At 58.8% G+C, this 21824-nt stretch overlaps 1 protein-coding gene across 7 annotated transcripts in view; it reads left to right on the top strand.

Annotated features, from left to right (window-relative positions):
* HDAC5 (histone deacetylase 5) overlaps positions 1-21176 on the top strand; it is a 109810-nt gene extending 88634 nt beyond the window's left edge. For all 7 annotated transcript variants that reach the window (XM_030541261.1, XM_030541263.1, XM_030541264.1 and 4 more), the window contains 11 exons: positions 697-746; positions 835-942; positions 2476-2531; positions 3868-3955; positions 6399-6518; positions 7108-7205; positions 8168-8286; positions 9489-9622; positions 11690-11774; positions 12134-12287; positions 14789-21176. In XM_030541261.1, the coding sequence (XP_030397121.1) occupies positions 697-746; positions 835-942; positions 2476-2531; positions 3868-3955; positions 6399-6518; positions 7108-7205; positions 8168-8286; positions 9489-9622; positions 11690-11774; positions 12134-12287; positions 14789-14828 (1052 nt within the window). In that variant the 3' untranslated portion in view covers positions 14829-21176. The remainder of the gene's footprint in view (positions 1-696; positions 747-834; positions 943-2475; positions 2532-3867; positions 3956-6398; positions 6519-7107; positions 7206-8167; positions 8287-9488; positions 9623-11689; positions 11775-12133; positions 12288-14788) is intronic.
* The last annotated feature ends 648 nt before the right edge of the window (positions 21177-21824 follow it).

Below are 21824 nucleotides of genomic sequence, written 5' to 3'. Positions count from 1 at the left end.
TTCACGGTAGCTGGGTTTTCTTTTTAATCTAGCAGAGGCAGCACTGTCTAATGGTTAGAGCAGGGACCAAGGAGTCAGGACTCCTGGGTTCTTTTCTTGGCTTTGAGAAGGGAGCGAGGCCTGTTGGTTAGAGCGGGGGACACAGGGAGTGAGGACCCTGGGTTCTTTTCCTGGCTCTGGGAAAGCAGCGAGGCCTATTGGTTAGAGCAGCAGGAGTGGGGACTGGGAGTCAGGACTCCTGGGTTCTATCGCTGGCTCAGGGAGGGGAGTGCATCGTAGGGGTTAGAGCAGGGGGGGTCTGGGAGTCAGGGGGACTGGGTTCTTTTCCTGGGTCTGGGAGGGGAGTGTTCCCTATGGGTTAGAGCAGGGGCACTGGGTTCTTTTTCTGGCTCTGAAAGGGAGGGTGACCTGGGGGGCAGTGTGGGGGCTGGGGCTCTTTCTGCTACGGTAAGCGATTGAATGTTGGACTCACCAGACCAAGTCCAGTCCGTTCCAACGGCAGCAGCTGGGACACAACCTCGGTGGGCCCGGTGGGGAGATGTGTCATGGCAACTCCTATGCCCCTGTGTCCAGATCCCCCCATTTTTACCTCTTCCCAGTCCAGATCTCGAGGGGCGGGGTGAGGGGGACCGTGCCCTCCCCAGGCAGGGGCGTGGGCTCTTGGCTGTCTGTCACTGCTCCCTCTGCTCTGCCCAGGTCCCATCAGCCAGAAGATGTATGCGGTCCTGCCCTGCGGCGGCATCGGGGTGAGTAGCTCCTCGGGGGCGGGGCTAGGGGGCTCTGTGCCACGCTCCCAGGGCGGCCCGCTAACGGCCCGGCTTGCTTTCTGGGCAGGTGGACAGCGACACGGTGTGGAACGAGATGCACTCGTCCAGTGCTGTCCGCATGGCCGTGGGCTGCTTGGTGGAGTTAGCCTTCAAGGTGGCCTCGGGAGAGCTCAAGGTGAGTCCCCCGCACGCAGCCGGGGGTTCAGGGGCGCTCCATCGCGCATGGCCACTGCAACGGCCTGCCATACTGTAGCACCTAGGGGCCCAAGTCATGGTGCTAGGCGCTGTCCGCTCGCAGAACAACAAGACTCTCCCTGTCCCCAGGGGCTTGCCGTAGCTGGAGGGGTTGTCCCTTTAGCTCAGGGAGTAGGGGATTGTGATTTTGGTGCTAGTGGTCCCGAATTCACATGGAGCTGGTTCACATAGAGGATAACAGCCTACTGCTGCTAGCAACTCGGAGTTCTCCCTCAGCTGTCCGGGAAGAGAGCTATGCTGTGGAGATGGGTTCTCACTGATCCGTGTAGGGGGCCATCAGAAGGAGTGGCAGCGGAGAAAAGGGGTGGCAAAGGACAGTCTCCCTCGAATGCAGTCGCTCGTGTATTTGCCCCCGGCCTGCTGGCACAGGATTATTCATCGCTGGGAGTCAGGGAGAATCAGGAATGGGGCTGTGTCAAAGTGGTATCTCAGGGTTCAGTCCCGTCCCGCTCAAACGCAGCGGGTTTGATCAGAGGCTGTCTCTATCAGCCGGCTGCTGCTGCGCTGCCCTTTCCCCCAGGAACCAATAGACGGGGACCCAGCCTGGGACAGGAGGTGTCCAATATTCCCATGGCACGGAGCACGCAGGGGCATCTCCCGCCTGCGATCATGGAACCCATCTGTGGCAGCAACTGCTCACCCGGGAAGGGAATTCCAGGAAGAGGCACCTGGGAAAATCAGGCCCCACGTGGTCTTCGGAGCTTCTTTTAACACTATTCAGCCACTGGAAATGAAGAGGGGTCGCAGCCCTGTGACCGGCCTCTGAGGATCACAGTATCATCTAGGGGTTAGACAGGGAAGAGCAGGGCAACAGCCCGCCCGGGGTCTCGTCTCAGCTTCGGAACGAGGCGTGTAGTCTTGTCGTTAGCGCAAGAGAGCAGGAGGCAGGACTCCTGGGTTCTGTTCCCAGCTCTGCCACGGATTCGCCGTGTGACCTCGAGCAAGTCCCTTTCCCACTTCCGAGGCACCGATCTCCCCCCCGAAAGGCACTGCTGTTTCTGCAATCCAGCCTCTTACATAAGCAAGACTCTGAGGATAATGATGCTGACGGAAGAGGCAGGGTAGAGTGGCGGCTGGGCTAAGAGGAACGGCGGCTTCCCTGCGGGGTGGGGGAGGGCACCTGTCGCTCGAGGGACTTTTTGGGGTCACCCTCCTGCTTGGAAATAACTTCCTGTTGTCATTTATTGTCTGTATTGGGTTGGGAGCCCCAGTGATGGACCCAGGCCCCCATTTGTGCCAGACACTGTCTCAGCACGGGACAGAAAGTCCCCAAGGCTCTTACAAGCTAAGTGAAAATAGCATCTCCGATCTCATGTCCCCTCCTGATGGTTCTGGCCGGCCCCAGGTCTGGCCCTGCCTTCCCTGTGTGCCGTTAGAACAGGGCGAGGGACCTTCGAACCTGGCTCACTCGTTTAACCCCCCCGCCCCCCCACCTCTCTGGTTCTCTGTGCAGAATGGATTTGCCGTCATCCGGCCCCCGGGGCACCATGCGGAAGAATCCACGGCCATGTAAGTGAGGGCAGGGGAAGGGGACAATGGCAAAGGGACCGAGAAGGACTGGTGTCTGCCTAGTTCCAGCCTGGACTTCTCACCTCGTCGGGAGAAGGGGAGGGCCGTCGGGTTCTAACCGAGATCAGTCCCACGCCAGCCCTGGGATGAGATTTGGGGCGCCCCGCTTGAGATACCGCCAGGGGGCCTGGTACTCAGGAAGTGCTGGGCATCGGCCCTCTGACTGCCAGCCCCTTTGAAGGTGTCCTGAGCCGCGCACTCAGAATCCCTCTTTGCCCAGCTCCAGCACGATTCAGCAAAGGGGCTAGGACCTGATTTGGTCTCATCTCCACCAACCAGGCTAGATCCATTCTGTCCCCGGGGGATCTGCGGGGGCCCCCTGCATCTCCAGGGGATCGTCACGGGGTGTGGCAGCTGGCATGGCCCCTCCTTCGGGACCGAGGTGCAGGAATAAGAAGGGACCCCTGCCACTGTCACAGTAGAAGCCGTCCAGTCCTTGTCTGGGCAATGGATGAACCTGAGGTAGCAGCAGCTGTATTTAAACGAGAGGTGGGGGCTCAAAGTACACATCTGGATCTGGATTCACTCCTGTCCGGGCCAATTTGTCCCACCCGCTGAGAATTCCTGTGGGATGAGGGCCATCAGCTGCCACAGGGGGTAGGGTGGAGCAGCCGCTGATTCAACCTTGGCATATGATCCCGGACACCTCACCAGCTGGTATAAGTTAGAGCAGCCCGTGAGCTGCTCTAAGTGTTGGCAAGAGGTGGAGACCAGTGCAGAGGCTCTCAGGAAACCCTGCAGGTGAAGCTGGTCCCCTGCACTGAGCTGAGGGATGTTGGCGCAGAAGAGAATCAGGGCTCGGCTCTGGCCCCATCTCTAGTTCTAGCAGCTGGGGCTCTAGGCTGCTTTCTCTGTCCAGTGCAGACAGGGAGTGTGTTCTGGGGCCTGTCCCAGCCCAGCACGTCACCGACCCTCCCCCTGCCCCGCACACCCAGTCCCCAACCCCTAGCTGGTTGCCAGAGCAGTTCTGTGATGGGAATCTTGGAGGGGGCCTGTCTCCCCAGCCATCATTCCCGGAGCGCCGCCCTGCTGCTGGCTTTTACCCACCGGGCCCCGTCGCTCTGTCTGGAGCAGGAGGAGATGATGATTGGTGCTCTCCTGGCGTCAGAGCTGCCCCGTGGCGTGGCGCTGAGCTGGCGGAGCAGTAGGGGGCACGGATAGCAGAGGAGCCCTAGCGTAGACGCAGGCAGATCAGTGGGGCCGGTTCCCCGCTGCCCTGGCGCTCGCGCTGGCTAGGAAGCAGTGACCCCATCTCTCTCCTCTCCTGCCTGCTCAGGGGCTTCTGCTTCTTCAACTCCGTCGCCATCGCTGCCAAGCTGCTCCAGCAGAAGCTCAGCGTCGGCAAGATCCTCATTGTGGACTGGGTAAGGAAGGCGGCCAGGCCAGACGGAACGTACCTGCCGTTGGCTGGGAACCAGATTCCTGCTCCCCTTGCAGGGGCTGGATCCTTCTCTCTCCAGCCAGCCCTGCAAGAGAGAAAAAAAAATCCCCCTCGTTTGGCTTGCCTTTGCCCCGCGTGATGGAGAACGAAGGGGGTTGTGGGGTTGACAGTGTGGACGCAGCTCTGATGGCAAAGCTGTGGCTGGCGTAACTTATCCTGCAGTTTTGCTGGTGTAGCTGCATCCACACTAGGGTCTCTAGCCAGCACAGCTGTGTCAATCGGGCGTCACACCTCTTCCTGCCCCCGATTGCCATAATTATGCCAGCAAAGGGGTTTAGTGGAGACGCGGCCATGGCTGGGTCCGGTCGGTCCTCTCCCCGATCCCTGGGGTTCACCTAGACTAGCTACCCCGAGGTCAGAACTAGGGCGCCTGGGGTGAGACAGCTGACGAGTTACCTCTCGGGGTGGAACCACACCTTGCTTTGCAGTGAAGACCCAGCCCCTGGCCTGGTCCGACCCCACAGCCAGGTTTTGTCCATTTGGGTGTGGTTTTTTTTTCGTCCTGACACGGGGATACCAGAGCAGCCCTCAGCGTGGGTGCAGTTCGGTCAGTATCACGGTGCTCCTATGGGACCAGCTGTACAGGCAGTAGTGTGCCCACGCTCAGGGGCCTGCCCCTCACCATCTCCACCTGGCTCAAGCCGGACAGCTGCTGTGTATAGACGAGCCCGGAGGTGTGTGGACAGGATGAGGCGGCCAAGTCCCTAACTAAGAACTTTTCTCTGAAGGGGTTAAAGTGCCCTGGGCCAGCCTTCTCCCTTGTGCCACTCTGTGCTCATCCCAAGCCCTGGTTCGGTTCAAAGCGGCTATAAAACCCCGCCTCCTCTCAGTCCAGCCAGGCTCTGCATCGCCAGTCGGCGTCCCGCGTGAGACGAGCTGGGTCACACACTCACACTGACACACACACACTCACACTGACACACACACACACACACACATTCCAGCTTTCTCTGTTCAGAAGGTAAAGACCCCAAGCCCCAGTATGTGGCTTTCCCTTTGCAGGTGGTAACAGACAGCTCCCGGTTCTCTGTACCACTCACATCAGCGATGCTTTCCCTTCCCCCCCCTCAATGGGGATGAGGGGTTTGGGGTGCAGGAGGGGGCTCCAGGCTGGGAGCTCTGGGGCTGAGGGATTCGGAATGTGGGAGGGGGCTGCAGGTTGAGGCCAGGGGTTGGGGTGTGGGAGGGGTGAGGGCTCTGGGCTGGGGGTGCAGGATCTGGGGAGGAGGGGTTTGGAGTGCAGAGGGGCTCCAGGTTTGGGGGCCTCAGGGCTGGGACAGGGGGTTGGGGTGCAGGCTTACCTCGGGCGGCTCCCAGTCAGCAGTGCAGCGTGGGGGCTAGGGCAGGCTGCCTGCCTGTCCTGGGTCACCACACTGCGCCCCAGAGGGCTCCTAGGGAGGAGGCTCCGAAGTGCATGTGGCTCTCGACCTAGACCCCAGCTCCCATTGGCGAGTTCCTGGCCAATGGGAGTGGAGAGCCAGTGCTTGGGGTGGGGGTAACGCATGGAGCCCAGTGGCCCCCCTGCCTGGGAGCCAGACCTGCTGGCCACTTCCGGGGCGCAGCACAGTGCCCCAGGACAGGCAGGGACTAGCCTGCCTTAGCTCCACAGCACCGCCGACGACTTTTAACGGGCCGGTCGGCAGTGCTGACTGGAGCCACCAGGGTCCCTTCTCGACCGGATGTTCCGGGCGAAAACCAGACACCTCATCACCCTACTGACATGGCCATCAAAACCGCGAGGCCGTCAGCTAAATAAACCCAGGAGGTTCACTGTACTAGACTGACGTGGAAAGCAAAGTATGTGGCAAAAGAATCCCCGTAGTGGCTTTCTCTTTCCACTCCCTCCTCTGGCCCCCGCCAGCTCCCCCCTCCTGGTACGAAGATGTTTGCGGGGAGGGCTAAGAACGCAGGTTGCAGGAGTGAGTAGCTGCGCCAAGGTCACCGACTGTTCCCAAGGGCGGCTGCAGCCGGGCACGTACGGCTGCATTTGTGTGCACGATGGCTGCCATCATTAGCCTCCAGAGTTAACGCCCCACGGAGACAAAAGGGGTCTCTGGTCATGGCCGCTGCCCTACACCGTGGCCTCATCAGGAAGGTTGAAGGGCTGGAAAGTCGCTCGCTGTTTCCCATGGAAGCAGGTTCAGAGCTTGCTACTGAGGCATTGGGTATAGCCATTGGGCACCCCTGCCATAAAGAGTCGGCTGGAGGGAGGGTGGCTGCTGGGATCCAGTCAGTCCCAGTCCTGATGGAGGCTTGTTTGTATCCACCGGTCTCTGCGTCAGCGCAAGGAGGCCTTTGACCAGACCCTGACTAGTCCCGCTGCCCCCATCAGCGGGGGAGCCCCCTAACGGCTGTGCTCCCTGCAGGACATTCACCATGGCAATGGCACCCAGCAAGCCTTCTACAGCGACCCCAACGTGCTGTACATCTCCCTGCACCGCTATGACAACGGCAACTTCTTCCCAGGCAGCGGGGCCCCCGAGGAGGTGAGTGCAGGCCGGAGAGCCATACGGGGCCGTACAGAGCTGCCCACAGGGCCGTGGGGTCTCTGGCCAGTGAGGCCCTGTGCACGTGATCTGGAGGGCGTCTCGCTGGAAGGTGACGGGGCTCCGTGTGGGAGCTGGGGCTTTGTCCGAGGGCCGGTGGGCCCCAGCGAGGGAGCCTGTCCCAAGGCAGGTGGAGGCATCAGGGTTGGGGGTGCAGAGGGTGGGGGATCTGAGGCAGGACTTATGGAGCATGGGGCAGCTGTGGGTCCCATCCAGCATCAGGTGTGGCGTTGGGATGTGACAGGTCCCAAGGATCTAACCCAAGGGCATTCCCTGCTTGGGGGTTATACGGTGCTGAGGGAAGGGGGAGGATCCTGAATCCCCTTGTAAGGCTCCCTCCGTGATCCCCCGTCTGCTCCCTGAATAGCTAGCGGAGACGGGGCATGATCAGAGCGGCTGGGACGGCAGACCCCTGAGCCGGAAAGGCCCTCCCCGTGCCAGACTCTTCCACGGGGCGGTGGGGGCTGGGCCCCTGCCGTGCCTGGCCCACGGATCCAGGCACGTCCTATGCAGGTCTCCTCTCTTGCAGGTTGGCAGCGGGATGGGGGTGGGGTACAACGTCAACATAGCCTGGACAGGCGGAGTGGAACCCCCCATCGGCGATGTGGAGTACCTGGCCGCGTTCAGGTAGGGCTCCCCCAGGGGGCACTGCCGGCTCCTCTCCACGGCTGGGGTACCCCCGCCGGGCGACAGCCTGGGCTGGAGCACAGGCCTTTGCCTCAGCGCCCTGCTAGCAGGTAGTGCCGTAGCCTCAGCTGAGAGGAGGGAGAGACGGGCCCTGCCACTGACTCTCTGGGTGTCCTTGGGCCAGTCAGTCGGCCTCCATCCATCTGGGGCCGGGGGGACATCCAGGAGGGGCTGGTGCTGGGAAGAGGTTTGGGGCTAATAGGACTGGAGTGACACTGACCCCAGTTGGGCCAGGCCAGGGCAGCATGACCGCAGCCACAGTGGACAGCGCTAGCAGCAGCAGCGGTGTCTTTCTGCCCTTCGAGAAGCATTATCCCCATTTCACAGAGGGGGAAACTGAGGCCCGGAGCAGGGAAGCGGCTTGCTCAAGGTCAGCCCGCAGGCCAGTGTCAGAGCAGGGACTAGAACCCAGGAGTCCTGCGTGCCTGTCGTTTTACCCTCCTGCCTGTTCTGGCTGCAGGATCTCCGTGTGCCATGGATGTGTAGGACTCCCTGGGGCATGAGGCCCTGTTATGGGGAAGGGGGCCTGCAGAGGTGTTCCTAGGGCTGGGGTGGGCAGCTGGGGGAGGAGGCTGGGGAATGCTTAATCTCTTGGACCCAGAAAGTGCTTTTGTTTTGCTGTGGGGAGTCAGGCACGGGGGGGAGGGGAGATCCCAGGGCACAAGTGGGGCAGAGACGGGTTCCCAGGAGCCCAGGGCAGGAGGGGCACAGGGGGAGGGTTCCCGACGGCAGGAGGAGGAGGGGGGCAAGGGAGAGGGTTGCCCGGGACAGGCCATGCTCCCCCGCAGGTGCTGAGATGTTCCGTGCCCTCTCGCCGGCCAAGGAGCCCATCTCCCAGCCCCGGGTGACTCAGCCGAGGGTTGCTCTGCGGGGGGCCTCACTCGCGGTCTCCCCTCCCCCAGGACGGTGGTGATGCCAATAGCCAACGAGTTCTCCCCGGACGTGGTCCTGGTCTCTGCCGGCTTCGACGCAGTCGAGGGACACCTGTCTCCACTGGGTGGCTACTCCGTCACGGCGAAATGTGAGAGCGGGGCTGGCGTTTGGGAGCCAGTGGGGCTGCCCCGTGGGGGTTGAGGGCCTGTGTTTGGGGGTCAGTGGGGCTGCCCCATGGGGATCGAGGCAACAGCCTGCATTTGGAGGCAGGCAGGGCTGCCCCGTGGGGGTCAAGGGACAGTGTTTGGGGGCCAGTGGGGCTGCCCCATGGGGATCGGGGCAACAGCCTGCATTTGGAGGCAGGCAGGGCTGCCCCGTGGGGGTCGAGGGCTTGCTTTTGGGATCCAGCTGGGTTGCCCCATGGGAATTGGGGCAAGGGGCTGCGTTTGGGATCGTGGCTTGGAGCAGAGACACGAGAACTATGAAAATTGCAGGCAGAGGGAATTGCGTCAGGCTGCACCCAGCCTGCCCCCTGGTCCGGGGCTGGGTCCCCACAGCGTCTCTCGCCAGCCCATTTGTCCACTATCCACGTGCTGGTTCCCCAGGTGGGAAAGCCCCTGGGGGGTGAAACTCCCTGGGTGGAGGGTTGACACAGGGTTCAGGCGCCCTTCAGGGTTCGGGCGCCCTTCAGGGTTCGCTCCCACTTCATTTTCCAGGTTCGGTGACTCGGGGGACCCTGAGCGCTGAAATGGGAGCTCTCATTCCCAGGCCTGGCCTGGGGATGGATGTCGGAGCCAGATGGGGGCGGGAGCCGAGCCAGGTCAGGCTCTTCTCCTGCTGGGTTAGCCCTGGGCGGCTCTACGCGCTAGGACCCAGCAGCTCCAGGGCCTCTGACCTGGGCTGCACCTGGTTCTCCTGAACTCCCTGCAGGCCCCCGTAGCACTGGTGCTAATACAGAGAGAAGTGCTCTATGCACCAGGTGCCCAATGGTTTAACACACCACAAGGTGGGGTTCCCTGGGCTGTACCCCTGGCTGCGCCCCACCTGGCTTTCCTGGGTGACGGGGAGAGTCACTGCCCTGCTCTGTGCCTCAGTTTCCCCATCTGTGAAATGGGAGGTTAATCCACTGACAAAGCACTTTGCAATCCCCAAATTGTGAGCAGTGGTTAGTGTGTCTATCTCCGTGCATACAGGCATACCTATCTGTCCGTCTGTCTGTCTGTTTATCCCCATGCATACGCCTCTCTCTCACTGGCCCCTGTTATCCCAATGCCCCCAGGTGCTGCAGGACTATGCTAGGGGAGGGTCTTGTCCCATACTGACCACGGCAGTTTCTCCCCCTTCCTGTAGGTTTTGGGCACCTGACCAAGCAGCTGATGAAACTGGCCGGCGGGCGCGTGGTGCTGGCTTTGGAGGGGGGTCACGACCTGACAGCCATCTGCGACGCCTCAGAAGCCTGTGTCTCCGCCCTGCTTGGCGTGGAGGTCAGTGGAGTTCCCGCCCGGCGCAGCCCATGCGGGCGCATCTCGGGGCCTCAGTTTTCCTTCCCACCTGCTGTTTAGCCTGCAAGCGCTTCTGGGCTGGGACTGTGTGTTACTGTACCTGTGCCGCACCTGGGCTGAGCCGGGCCGCGAGGTGCTAATGTGATACAGACAATAAATATGATTATTAATTGATATCATTTAGTATCTGCATTACAGCAGCGTCTGGGAGCCCCAGTCGCAGGGCCTCCGTTGTGCAGACACAAAACAAAGAGACAGTTGCTGCCCCAGAGAGCTGACTGCAATACTGGGGAGAGTGAGCCCCAGACTGGGCCCGAAAGCCCCCGTTCAGCAAAGCATCTCTCTTCAGGACAGCCCTTTGGGCACGTGGTTAACTTTAACCAGGTGCTTCAATCCCCTGGACTGTCCCTGCATGAAATCCTGGCTCCACTGGCGTGAGGTTCCACCCACTGCACTCAGCAGGACTTCGGCCCATGCTCCGAATAGCTCCTTACCGTTACTGCAGGGGTTCCTATGATCCCCCAGTGGGCCGGGTGCTAGGGTCTGCACACACGTGCTTAAGTGCTGTCCTGACCGGAGAAGGGTTTAATCACATGCTTAAGTGCGTTGCTGAATGGGAGCTGAAATCAGTGCTGATCGAGCTTTATTGATTAAAATCCAATCCTGCCGTGTCTAACAATCGGCTGGACTTCCCGTGGGTGGCTTGGGATTCTTTTCTGCCTTTCTCTGAAGCTTCAGAGGCAGGACACTGAACTGGGGGTGGGTGGAGGGGACAGAGAATCCTCTTGCTAGATGCCTGTCTGGGGTGTTTTGTGCACATGCTCAGGGTCACCCTGAGCCCCAGATTTGGGGCCAGGAAGGATTTTCTCCCTGCTCAGATTGGCAAGGACCTGGGGGGGGGTTCACCTCTCTCTGCAGCGCAGGGTGTGGATTACAGGCTGGGATCCTCTGGGTGTCTCTCACCTGATCAGTTCCCTGCCATCAGCAGCCCCTTAGGTCGCCCCAGTTCCCTGCCTGCTGTTGGCACATAAGAGTTTAGCCTCTCGAAGGCAGCTTTGATCTAACGGAAGTCTTAATACAGGGGAGTCTGGGTGAAAGATAACGGCCGGTGCTGGTTCCAGTCTGGCCATAAAACCTCTGTGTAAGTTCTAGTGATCCCAGCTCAGCCAGGTAACAGACCAGGAACCGGTGAAGCTGACTAGAAACAAGCATGAAACTGACTCTCACCATAGATAGGGAGAGAAGTAGGAACAAGAGAACAGACCCCAGAGCCAGCCAGGAGACTGGAGCTATAAACCCCTCCCAGTGTGTTCCCAAGGAAAGGGGGCATTTGGGAACAGGGCTGGCTCCAGGCACCAGCTCACAAGCAGGTGCTTGGGGCGGCTCAGGGGAAGTGGTGGCACGTCAGGCTCTTTGGGGGCAGTTCAGTAGCGGGTCCCTCGGTTCCTCTCGGAGGGAAGGACCTGCCGCCAAAGAAGAAAGCAACGCGGTGCAGCCGCCGACGATAACGATGGCGGCTTTTTCTTTTTTTCCTGCCTCTTGGGGTGGCAAAAACTCTGGAGCCAGCCCCATTTGGGAAGGGCATTTGCTTTTAAAAATAAATTAATTATGATCCTGATCCTGCAGTTGAAGTGCACAGGCGGGTCCCATCTGCCTCTAAGGAGCCCTTGCCCCCGCCCGAACCCACCGCCCGCTCAAGGGGAGAGGTTTTCAGAAGTGCTCAGCATGGGCCTCGCTCTGCTCCCAGCAAAGTTGCTAGTAAAACTCCCATTGATTTCAACAGCAGCAAACCTGAGGCCAATCGGAAAAGCCTTCTCTAGGGGATGCCATTGTGTGGATCAAGGGCCCATCCCAGCCCCGGGGATGGGGCCCATCTTATTACTGCTGTAGCTTTTATATGACAGTGTCACTGTATAATAATCATGGGGGAAGGGGGGAGCACCTCGGGGAAGTTGAATTAAAGGAAGCAAGGATGTGGAGGGGGAGGATGCAGAACATGCCCCCCACTCGTTCTGAGACTCTTCTCTCTCCACCCCCCTTCTCTCCCAGCTGGACCCCCTGGATCAAGGTCTCCTGCAGCAGAAGCCAAATGTAAATGCCGTGGCCACGCTGGAGAAGGTTATTGAAATCCAGAGTAAGTGGGGCAGGGGGGAGGGGCAGCTCAGGGCACTGGGTCTGGGGAGGGGTTGAGGAATCCCCTCAGTTGATGCCCTTTGGTTCCACCTCTGGTCAAAAGTTCAGACGGGGATAGGAAAAGCCAGGCCCGGATGTCCTGGGAGTGGGCGAAGGGTCAGAGGATGAAGAAGCTTTAGCTGTCCTCCCAACAGGGGGTGCTGTAGGGGGTGGGGCAGGAGCGCTGGCTGTGGGGGGAGCTCCCAGCTACGCCAGTCCCAGCCTCTCCCAGCACGGGGCGCTGTAGGGGGTGGGGCAGGGGGAGAGTTGTCCCAGTGGGGTAGTCAGGTGCCCCTAATAACTCCCTCCCGGGGCCTGCAGGCAAACACTGGAGCTCTGTGAAGCGCTGTGCCTCGGTGGTCAGCTGTTCCTTGCTGGAGGCGCAGAAGGGGGAAGCCGAGGAGGCAGAGACAGTAAGTGCCATGGCATCGCTCTCGGTCGATGCCGAACAAGGAAGCACAGACTGCAGCCCCAGGTACGGCCACACCCCCCCCCCCCCACCGCACCCGCGGCCTTTGTGCGTCCTCGGCATCCTGGACGTATTGTACCTTGTTGCTTACGATTCGGATTAGCCTCCTGGCTTGTATCCCTGCAACACGGGCCCGAGCGCGGTCCTCGGCTGGCTCTTTGATAGCATTTTTGTTGGAGGTGAACTTTAGTCTGGGTCTCAGTCTGGCTCTAAACTTCCCAGTGGCAAGGGGATAGAGCACCAAGCCTCCTCCAGCCAAACAGCAGGCCCTTGAGCTAAAGGACAATTTCCATCAGCTCATATCTGTACAGGGCCTATGACACAGAATTGATCCATTCTGCACCCATCCAGTAGAGGGCAGTGGTGCAGAACTGATCAATCCGGAACTTGCTGCAGTGTGAACCTTCCGAAACATCCCACAGAACCTCTAAAAGCTGCACCTGCTGCTGCTGCTTCATTGCCCAGCTCAGCGCGTGCCGAGGGATTTGCGTTTGCAGGTGAAATTCACCCTGGGCAGGGTGTCAGTGGGACAGTGTCTCCCGCTGGCACCTCATTTCTCCTTTGCACGCCCTGGCTTGTGAGACAGCCCGTCCCCCTCCACCACCTTTAGCTCGCCCACTGACACCACCTGGGCAAGTCTCGGCCCAGGGCATAGGCGCTGACTTCCCCGCTTTCCCCTGGGTGCTCGACCCCACCTTGCCCCTGGCCCTGCCCCCACTCCACCCCTTCCATGAGGCCCCGCCCTGCCTCTTCCCACCCTTGCCCTGCCCCCATTCCAACCCCTTCCCCAAAGTCTCCACCCTCTCCCTGCCCCTATTCCAAGTCCTTCCCCAAATCCCCGCCTCAGCCCTGCCTCCTTCCCTGAGCACGCTATGTTCCCGCTTCTCACCTTCCCTCCTGGAGCTGCTAATGAGGCCAAACAGCTGTTTGGCAGCGGCCAGGCAGGAAACGCTGGAGGTAGGTGGAGGAGCGGGGATGTGGCATGCTCAGGGGAGGAGGAGGGGCCGGAGGTGAGGGGAGCTTGGCTGCTGTGGGTGCAGAGCACCCACTAAATTTTCCCCGTTGAGTGCTCCAGCCCCGGAGCACCCACGGAGTCAGCGCCTATGGCCCAGGGTAGCTGTGTTTTGGAAAAGCGAATCTGTGGGGTCCGTTGTCCTCCTGCTGTGGATTCAGGCTGAGCTCCTGCCCGCTCGCATTGCTAGTGAGCAATAACGCCACACAGGAAAGACCCCGGTGCCCCAAAACCACGAGCAAAACTCTTCCGGTCTTTGGCGGAGACGAGATGGTGGGAAATATGTCCCAGCAACCAAACACTGCGGGGTCTGATCTGCTGCGGCATGTCTGGGCCCAAGGCCCTAAGTGTTGGGGGAGATGGGGAGGACAGGGGATCATGGGCCATGTTCTCCTGCCCACTCACAGGACGGAAGGCAGTAGGAAGTGCAGTACCATGGCGAGCCTCCTGTTCCAACACATCCATCCTCTGCCCCTTTTCTCCCCCCACCCGCCTTGTGTGTAAGGGGGCGAGCAGGCAGGGGGCTCAGAGGGAGAATCAGCCTGTTTCAGTCATCGTGCGGCCCCCCAGGCACAGAAACAGGGCTGGGATTGATGCTGGCAGAGCTCTGGACAGGGGTCAGCTCGAGTGCCGCAAAGCTCAGCTTTCCTTGGCTGCATTTGGATGGACTCTGGTGAAATCAGGAGCTAATCCTCAGTGCGCGCAGTCTCCCTGCGCCTGGCACGTCTCCTTATTTGTGTTCCTGTAGCACCGACGAGCCCTGTGGCGCTAGGCGCTGTACACCAGAGGTGAAAGTAAGGTGGTCCGGTCCGGTGTACACAGCTGACTGTGCTGGCGGGGGCGGCTTCCCCAGGCCGGCAATTTAAAAAGGCTCTGGGCAGCAGCCTGAGCCCCTGGCCCTTGAAATCGCCCCCGGAGCCCTGCTGCCGGAGCCCTGGGGTAACGGCTGCGAGCCCCAGGGCTCTGGCGGTGATGTAAAGGCCCCGCCGCTTCCTGTTAAGGCCATGCCCCTTACGGTTTAGGACTCGCCCCCCTGCTCAGGACCCCGGCTCTGTGTACCGGTAAATCCCTTACGTTACTTTCACCCCTGCTGTACACATGTGGTACACAGACCGTCCCTGTCCCCAAAGAGCATGCGATTGCTAAGACCAGACAGACACGTGGACAGTCAGCCAATACAGATACTTAGCCCCACCCTCATTCCTTTGCTAGAGGGACACATTTTCCAGCATGTGGGGGGCTGAGCTATTTGGAAAACTCAGTCATCTGCGTCACCCCTGCAGTTACAGGGTGATGAGGCCTTTTGAGAATCAGGCCTTTATTTAGGTACGTAAACGGGAGCTGGGTTCTTCGGGCGGTCTGGGCTCCAATTGTATGCGCTGAATGCCGGGGACCATCCGTCCCTGGAACACAACCTGAGATCAGGCCGCCTGCCTAAGATCAAGCCCCCACCTCGCCCCATATTAACAGCTGGCGTCTCTCTCTTTGCCCCTAGACAAGTGGATGAGCCGATGGAGGCGGAGCCTGTTTTGTGAAGTGCCAAGCCGTCGTGTAGCTGTCACTTTTTTGTGGTTTTTTTGGTCATTTGTGATTTCGTTCCCCTCCCTCCCCCCAAAGGATTTTTTTTTCTATTAAAAAGAGGAGAAAAAAAAAAGTCACACTCAACTCCACAGCAAAGCCGTGTGTGTGATTGTGTCCGTCTCCAAGCAGCTGACCCCACCAGCATCTCAGTCTTGTCCCCGCACCTTCGGGATTCAGGGGTTTGGTTGGTTTCGAGTTCCTCCTCTCCTGTCTTACGTCTCCGGCGTTCTTCCCTTTGGCGACACAAGGTAGCAGCAAAACAAGAAACAGTTTCACTTTGGGGTCCTTTACACTCTGTGCTCCGGAGAGAGGAGACGACCCGGCTGATTTCAAATCTGAACGGCAACACCGTCCTGTTTTCTCTCCCTCTCTCTTCTTTTCTCGTTCCCCTGGTTCGCTCACACTGAAATCCAACCTCTGTGACTTGCTTTCTTGCTTTTTTTTTTTTTTTGTTTAAACCTTCACACCTGAATTAATCTTTCTGTCAAGTGTGTTGAAGTGTTTCTGAGACATAAGTGACTCTGAATGCTGAGGACAGTCTCTGGGGGAGGAGAGAGGAAATATTCGTGCCTTTAATTAAGTCATTTTTTTTAATGCCTTAATTTCCCTGTGATTTTCATTTTGCTCTTTTGCGTTACCATTTCAGAGGGAGCTATACAGATATAAATATGGGGCCGGGGAAGAGAGTCACACTTCTAGTCTGATTCTCAATCACCCCCTCCCTCCCCAACCAGTCCTCCCTTCTCCTACCACACGCACTGTGTAATTAATCCCATTGTAATTAAGAGAGCCATTGTGCATCCATGTTCACGACCAATGCTTTCTGGACGTTCTTTTTGTTTGGTTTTCACAAAGCCTAGTCTCGCTGTAAATAATTTGATTTCTTGTCTCGTGTGCACAAAACAAACCGTTGTCCATTCGTAAAAAAACAAAAACAAAAAAACAGAAAAAAAAGGAAAAAAAAATTTTCTTTTCCTGTTACTTCACCAGCCTAAGAGAACTTAGAAGGATTTTAGCTTTAAAAGAGGAAAAAAAAACAAAGGTATATAATTTTATTACAGATGTATTATTTAATAGTATTTTTTTAAATGCACCGCACATGCTTTTCCTTTGGAAAGTTGGGTGGTGGAGGGGGGGGGCGGAGATTTGCACCAAGGACAGAGCTGGGTGGTTTTGTTTTAAATGATTCTTCGGCAGCGGGATTTCTAAGTTTTGGGTGATGTCAGCCTGTGTGTCGTGTGGTTTTTCTCTTCGGTTGAAACCTCTGATGAGGTCTGTCGGTGTCACCGTTCCCTTTGAGCTTAACGCTCCCAGGGACTCCCTGGGGAATGGCCTCTTTGATCATCTCAGCATTTGGATTCACCTTTCTGTTCTGCCCTGTTCGTAGACACCCACATGTCCTGGCTGTGGCTGCGCAGCGAGGAGATACAAGTCATTGATGGGGGGATTTGGTTTGTCCTGGTGTGGAGGGATAGGACGATGCCATGTAAACCGTGGGCTGACCGGAGACTGTAGTGGTGCTTAGGTCTGGTGCTGGGCCCCCGTGAAGGGTGACAAGGGGCTGATATGTTGCATTGGCAGGGTAGGGGGGTGAATTTCACCCTGGCCTACGGGAAGTGATGCGGGAGGATTCCGTGCCGCCCGCCATTCTGGGAAGTGGCAGGGTGGATCTAGAACCCTTGGCTGCTGCAGGTGCTGCAGTTTGTCCCTCCCGTAGGGTTCTCAGTACTAGACCCAGAGCCAAACAGCCCCAGAGGCAATCGCTGGCCCCTCTGATGAGGCAAACCTGAGCCCTGGATCCAGCCTCCTCTGAGTTTTGGGGTGGACTGTCCCACTGCCAGAGGAACCTTCTTTGTCGTCAGTTGTCTTCCTCCCCCCGGCTCGGATCCCTTCTCCCGGACACCACAGTGGGAGTAGCTGTGCTGAACTCCCCTCACGAAGGCCCTGTCTATGCTGGGGTTCAAACCCTGACAGCAGACAGGGCTGATTGCCCGTCCCAGAGATACCCCTGGGACGCTTCACCCCCCTGTGCAGGTTGCGGTGCTTAGGGCAGGCTAGAATCCCCCTCACTGGGGCATGGACTTGATTTTCAGTCCCTTTGTGGCCTCCCCTACAAGGCTTCCCAGGGTTGTTCCCACAGCCCAGTGCAAGCCCCTTCCAGCCTGAGCATGGGGATCAGACTTTGCCCCTGCGTCCCCGAGTGGCTGGCTGAGCACTGGGCCCCTTTCACGGCCTTATTGCCTCCCTCCCCCAAACGGTTTCGTAGCCGTCGGGCTCAATGGCACGAGCCCAGGCCGAGAGGGAGCATCAAAGCGCTCTCGGCACGGAGCTCCCCGCCTGCTGCCCAGCTGCAGCACCCTGCCCCTGACACAGAGAGGCGAGCCGGCCACTCGTCTCTTGTGCCCAACACTAACTGAGCGGAGCTGGGGAGAGTTAGTGCAATGCACACTTGTGAACACTAGATAGTGCCGCTTGGCAAGGCAGGGCTGCTCCTGGGGGCTCTGCACATACCACCCTCAGTACCGCCAGGTGATAAACTGGTTCTTCCCCGGAGGGCAATTCAATAACCCTTTGAGGGGACCTTGGCCTCCTCCTGGCTGGCTCTGAAGGGAGTCCCCCTGGGATCCCATCAGCTTCTGGCAGAAAGCGAGCCCGTGCCAAACAGCGCTGGTTACCCAAGAGCTCCATGCTCGGATAGCTTGGTCCCAAGGCCGGGCGTGCTAGGGCCGAGCTGCCTTGCCCTTCAGGCTGCCAGGCATTTCCGATCCTGGCCGTTCTCTGCCCATTGCAGGGGCCTCTCCATCGCCACTCCATTGGCAAGATTGCAATGGTTCCTTAGCTGGGGCCGGGCCATTTGGCGCCTGGCTAAACCTGCCGGGGGCAGCGCCCGGCCAGCTCACCTCACTTGTAGCTGGACTCCTGCCCTGCCCACAAGGCCTGGCTATGCATGGGTAAGAAACCCAGCTCTCTTGTGCCGAAAACCAGCGCCCTAGAGAGAGCTGTGGGGTTTACTCTGGTGAAACAGAGAGAGATGAGTCATTGATCCTCCCTAGCATGGGATGGGGGTGGGGGGACTTACGCGGGTCCTTCCGTCCCTGCTTATCCGGCTCCCTGCCCCATCCCTTCTCTCCAGCAATCTGCTGGCCATTAGCTTTGAGGACAGTGTGGCGAAGGTCAGATGGTCTATTCAGGCTCTTGCAGGGGTGGAAACGAGAGAGGTTGTTTATTGGCAGCTAAGCAGCTTCTCCCTGGTGGCTTCCTGAGGACACCTGCAGTGGTGGCAGGGTCCGTGTAGCAGTGACTCTAGGGAACAGCGCGTTTCCCTTTTGTTGTTGGTTCAAATGCAGCTCAGGTCGGCAGTGACTATGGGTCTGTCTGCACTGCACTGTAAACCCAGGCTCAGACTCGCATTTGGGCCCAGCCCCCTTCCATCCACACACAAATCAGTCTGAGGTGGGTCAGCAAACACTCAGGACCCTGATCCTAGGACCTACCTGGGGCGGTTGGGGGAGGAGTAGGACCCTGAGTTCCACTGTGATTCGAGTCCAAGCCCTGTCATTTTGCAGTGTGGATGCAGTTCAAGCTGCAGGCTCGAGACAAAAGGCCTGCCCAGTGCAGTGTGGGCCCGTTAGCATGGCTGTGAGCCCTGGGTCCAGCACTTGTAAACCTAGGTTTACCACACAGTGTGGACACACAAGCACTGGCTTGAGTCCACAAGCCAGGGTCCCACAGACCCGCGTTTGCACTGCAGCAAAGACATACTCGGTAGGGTCCCAGCGACGCCCTGCAGCGTAGCTGTGCCCGGTAGGGTCCCAACGACGCCCTGCAGCGTAGCCGTGCCCGGTAGGGTCCCAGCAGCGTAGCCATGCCCAGTAGGGTCCCAGCGACGCCCTGCAGCGTAGCCGCGCCCGGTAGGGTCCCAGCAATGCGCTGCAGTGTAGCCATGCTCAGTAGGGTCCTGGCAACGCGCTGCAGCATAGCCATGCTCGGTAGGGTCCTGGCAATGTGCTGCAGTGTAGCCATGCTCAGTAGGGTCCTGGCAACGCGCTGCAGCAGAGCCGTGCCCGGTAGGGTCCCAGTGATGGAAGTTTAGCTGTGCAGCCTGGATGTCAGATTTGTCTCCAAATACCTTTTGAGTAGGTCATCCTGGCTCCTGGTTCGGTTCTTTACCTTCGCCTTTCGCCAGCCCTGCCTGGCCCCGAGCAGCACTGAGGTGTGACGTACAAAGCGAGCTGGCGCTGAACATTGGAAGGCTCCGTTCAGTTCTGAGCTGCCCACCCCAGTGGAGACGTCACCCAGTCAGGCGGGCGTGCAGTGAGGCCAAGTCTCCAGGCACGGCCCCGGGGAGCCAATACGGGGAGTGGATTTTGCCCATGTGACAAAACCCACCTTCCCACCTGGCGCCATTCCTCTGTCTTGGTAGAGATGTCCAGGACTGAATTCCCCTTTGCCCTGCCAGGGTGGCCCCCTTCCTCTTGGCAAGGCAGGAGATGCGAAAACCCCGCCAGGACTTCCCAGACGAGGGGCTCGCTGATCTCGGCTGGGCTCTAGCCCAGAGGCAGGGAGAAGTTGGGCACAGAAGGGTCTCGTGTAGCTCGCCCAAGCACTCAGGGAGTTGGAACAGGGATCTCAGCCCTCTGCTGGCCCCAGCCACCACCCGCTGGGCAAAGCCACGGGAGGAAGGGCCCCGATGGGTCACTCAAAGCCATGGGTGACCCTTCGAGGCCCTGTCCCCACTGAGCTCCCAGGTCCCCTTCTTCCCTTCCCAGACCAGCCCGGAGGTCGATGCCAGGTTTCCAAGGGGCATATCCGGGAGCAGGGTGGTTTACAAGGTTTCGCTCTTCTGATTAAATGCCTACCTAGAAGCCACACTAGGTCCATTCTGCCAAGAACCCCTCTCCAAACGTGAGCCCCGCTTCCCTGGGACAGCTTGGCTGTGGCTTGCCCACTGGGCTGGCAGAGCCTGAGTTCCCGGCTCTAATCCCAACCGCTTGCAATACCAAGCAAAGTGCCCTCAGCTCTGCCACCACAGCTGGCTCCCAAGTGGCAGGCCCCGAGCACGGCACTAGCACAGGAGCTGAGCCCCTTGAAAGGCTCAAGCTGGTTCTTAATTTCCCCTCCCTAAACCATACTGCACTCGGGAACCATCTCCTAGGTCCTTAAAGCCACCCCCGCTCAATGGAGACCCCCCGGGTCAACAGCAACACTTGCTCCTGCCTCTTCTTTGGGTGGGGAACCTCCCCTCTGACCCACCTTGGCTAAATGTTGCCCTGATCTTGCCACGATGGTAGCACAGTTCCCTTCATCTGCCCTGTCTGCTCTAGAGATACAACTGCCACCCCCGTCCCCCCGGTTACAACCCTGTTTCGTTTCGGAGCGTAGATGGGACCTCAGGCTCATTTTCTAGCCACGCTATGGCACTGCTCTAACTCAGTTCCAAAACGCTGGCCAAAACCCGTCTCCGCTCCGCAACATAGCCCTGGTGCAGCCGGCCCAGGGACCAGCCGGTCTGGAACTGTCACCCGGATACGGCTGTATGGGTAGGACCCTTTGACTTTCTGATGTACCAGTAACCAGGCCTGTTTCACACCCTCAGTGCAGTCGTGCAAATGACTGGCACGGGGGAGTCAGGACCCTCAGCACCTGAATACAGCTAAGCCGCATCTGCCCAAGTAAAGCCAAACTCTGTTCTCAACTGTGTTGGAATCCAACACTGATCCTAGAGATCGGGGGGAGGAGAGGAGGGGAATGTATTGCCTTTCTGCTCGTAAAACCCTCCAGTCTTAAAGAAACTGAGAGAAGAAAAGCATTTTCCCCTTGATCACATTGGTCCTCATCGTCATAATGAGTTTCTTTATTTTGGGGGGAGAGGCAGTGAGCCACCCTCCCCTTTGCAGTCTGTCTCGGTTGCAGTATGGGGGTGTCAAGTTTCTGCCAGGGCCCTGTTCTTCACTCATTTGCAAAAAACAAAAAAAAACCCAAGCCATGACTCCATTGGACACCTGTAAGTGTTTGTCCATGGGTGGACTGTGTCCCATGGTCTCGTTTCTGAGTTTCACGCCGTCTCGGCAGTATTACGTTGTTGGGGGTGGTCTGTGCCGTTTCTGTCGTTCCTGTCCCCTGGACACTGCAAGATGCCACCCCCCGGGGGTGGGAACTGTTTCTGTCTGAGGGTTTGGTTTTGGTTTTCTGGTTTTTTGCCCTGCTCTCTGTCTTGCTCTCGCTCTGGTTTTCAGTTGAGTATTTTGTAATCTGTTACAATGTTTGTCCTTGTGTAAATAAACCTGTTTCTGGCAATACCCGCTGGTGGCGCTGGCGTGCGTGGGTTTGTTTGGGGTCGCACCTTTCCGCCTGGCCTGCCAGGGCCCGAATGGGGCCGCACCGGCCCTGAGCTTCACTTCCATTAAGGCTCCTGCAGTGGAGCTGGGGGCCGCCCTTGGATTTTGATGACTGGCCTGATTTTCAGCGGTTTCCCGCAGCATAAAGGGGGTGTGACGGCCTGTTGCGCTGTTGGAAAGAGGCTGTGGGGCAACTGGTCTAGTTAGTAGGACACTGGAAGGCACTCCAGCCACCTGGGTGCTCGTCCCAGCTCTGCCCCAGATGCTGTGTGGACTGGGGCCAGTCACTTCAACTGGCTGGGCCTCAGTTTCCCATCTGATACTGTCCTAGCTCCCACAGGAGTTGGGGCTTGGTTAATGAGGGATGGAAGCCTTTGAAGTGCCAAAGCCACACCCACAAATGACTCACCCTGGAAAGGTTTTAAGGGCCCCTGGTGTAAATGGCCCTTTAAGCTCCATGGTGTGGGAAGCATCGACGGGAGGGGCCACCCCTCTGGCAGGGGGCCGACAGCTTGAACTGCATGATGGTCCAGGGCTGGTTCTTGTAGAGAGCGACACAGGGCAGGCAAACCCAGACCTGGAAATGGGGTGCGTTGCTACAGAAAGCCAGCC

This window comes from Gopherus evgoodei, chromosome 23, assembly GCF_007399415.2.
Source record: "Gopherus evgoodei ecotype Sinaloan lineage chromosome 23, rGopEvg1_v1.p, whole genome shotgun sequence".
Taxonomy (NCBI): Eukaryota; Metazoa; Chordata; order Testudines; family Testudinidae; genus Gopherus; species Gopherus evgoodei.
The sequence above is the reverse complement of the archived record's forward strand: the minus strand, read 5'-3'. Positions and strand labels throughout refer to the sequence as shown.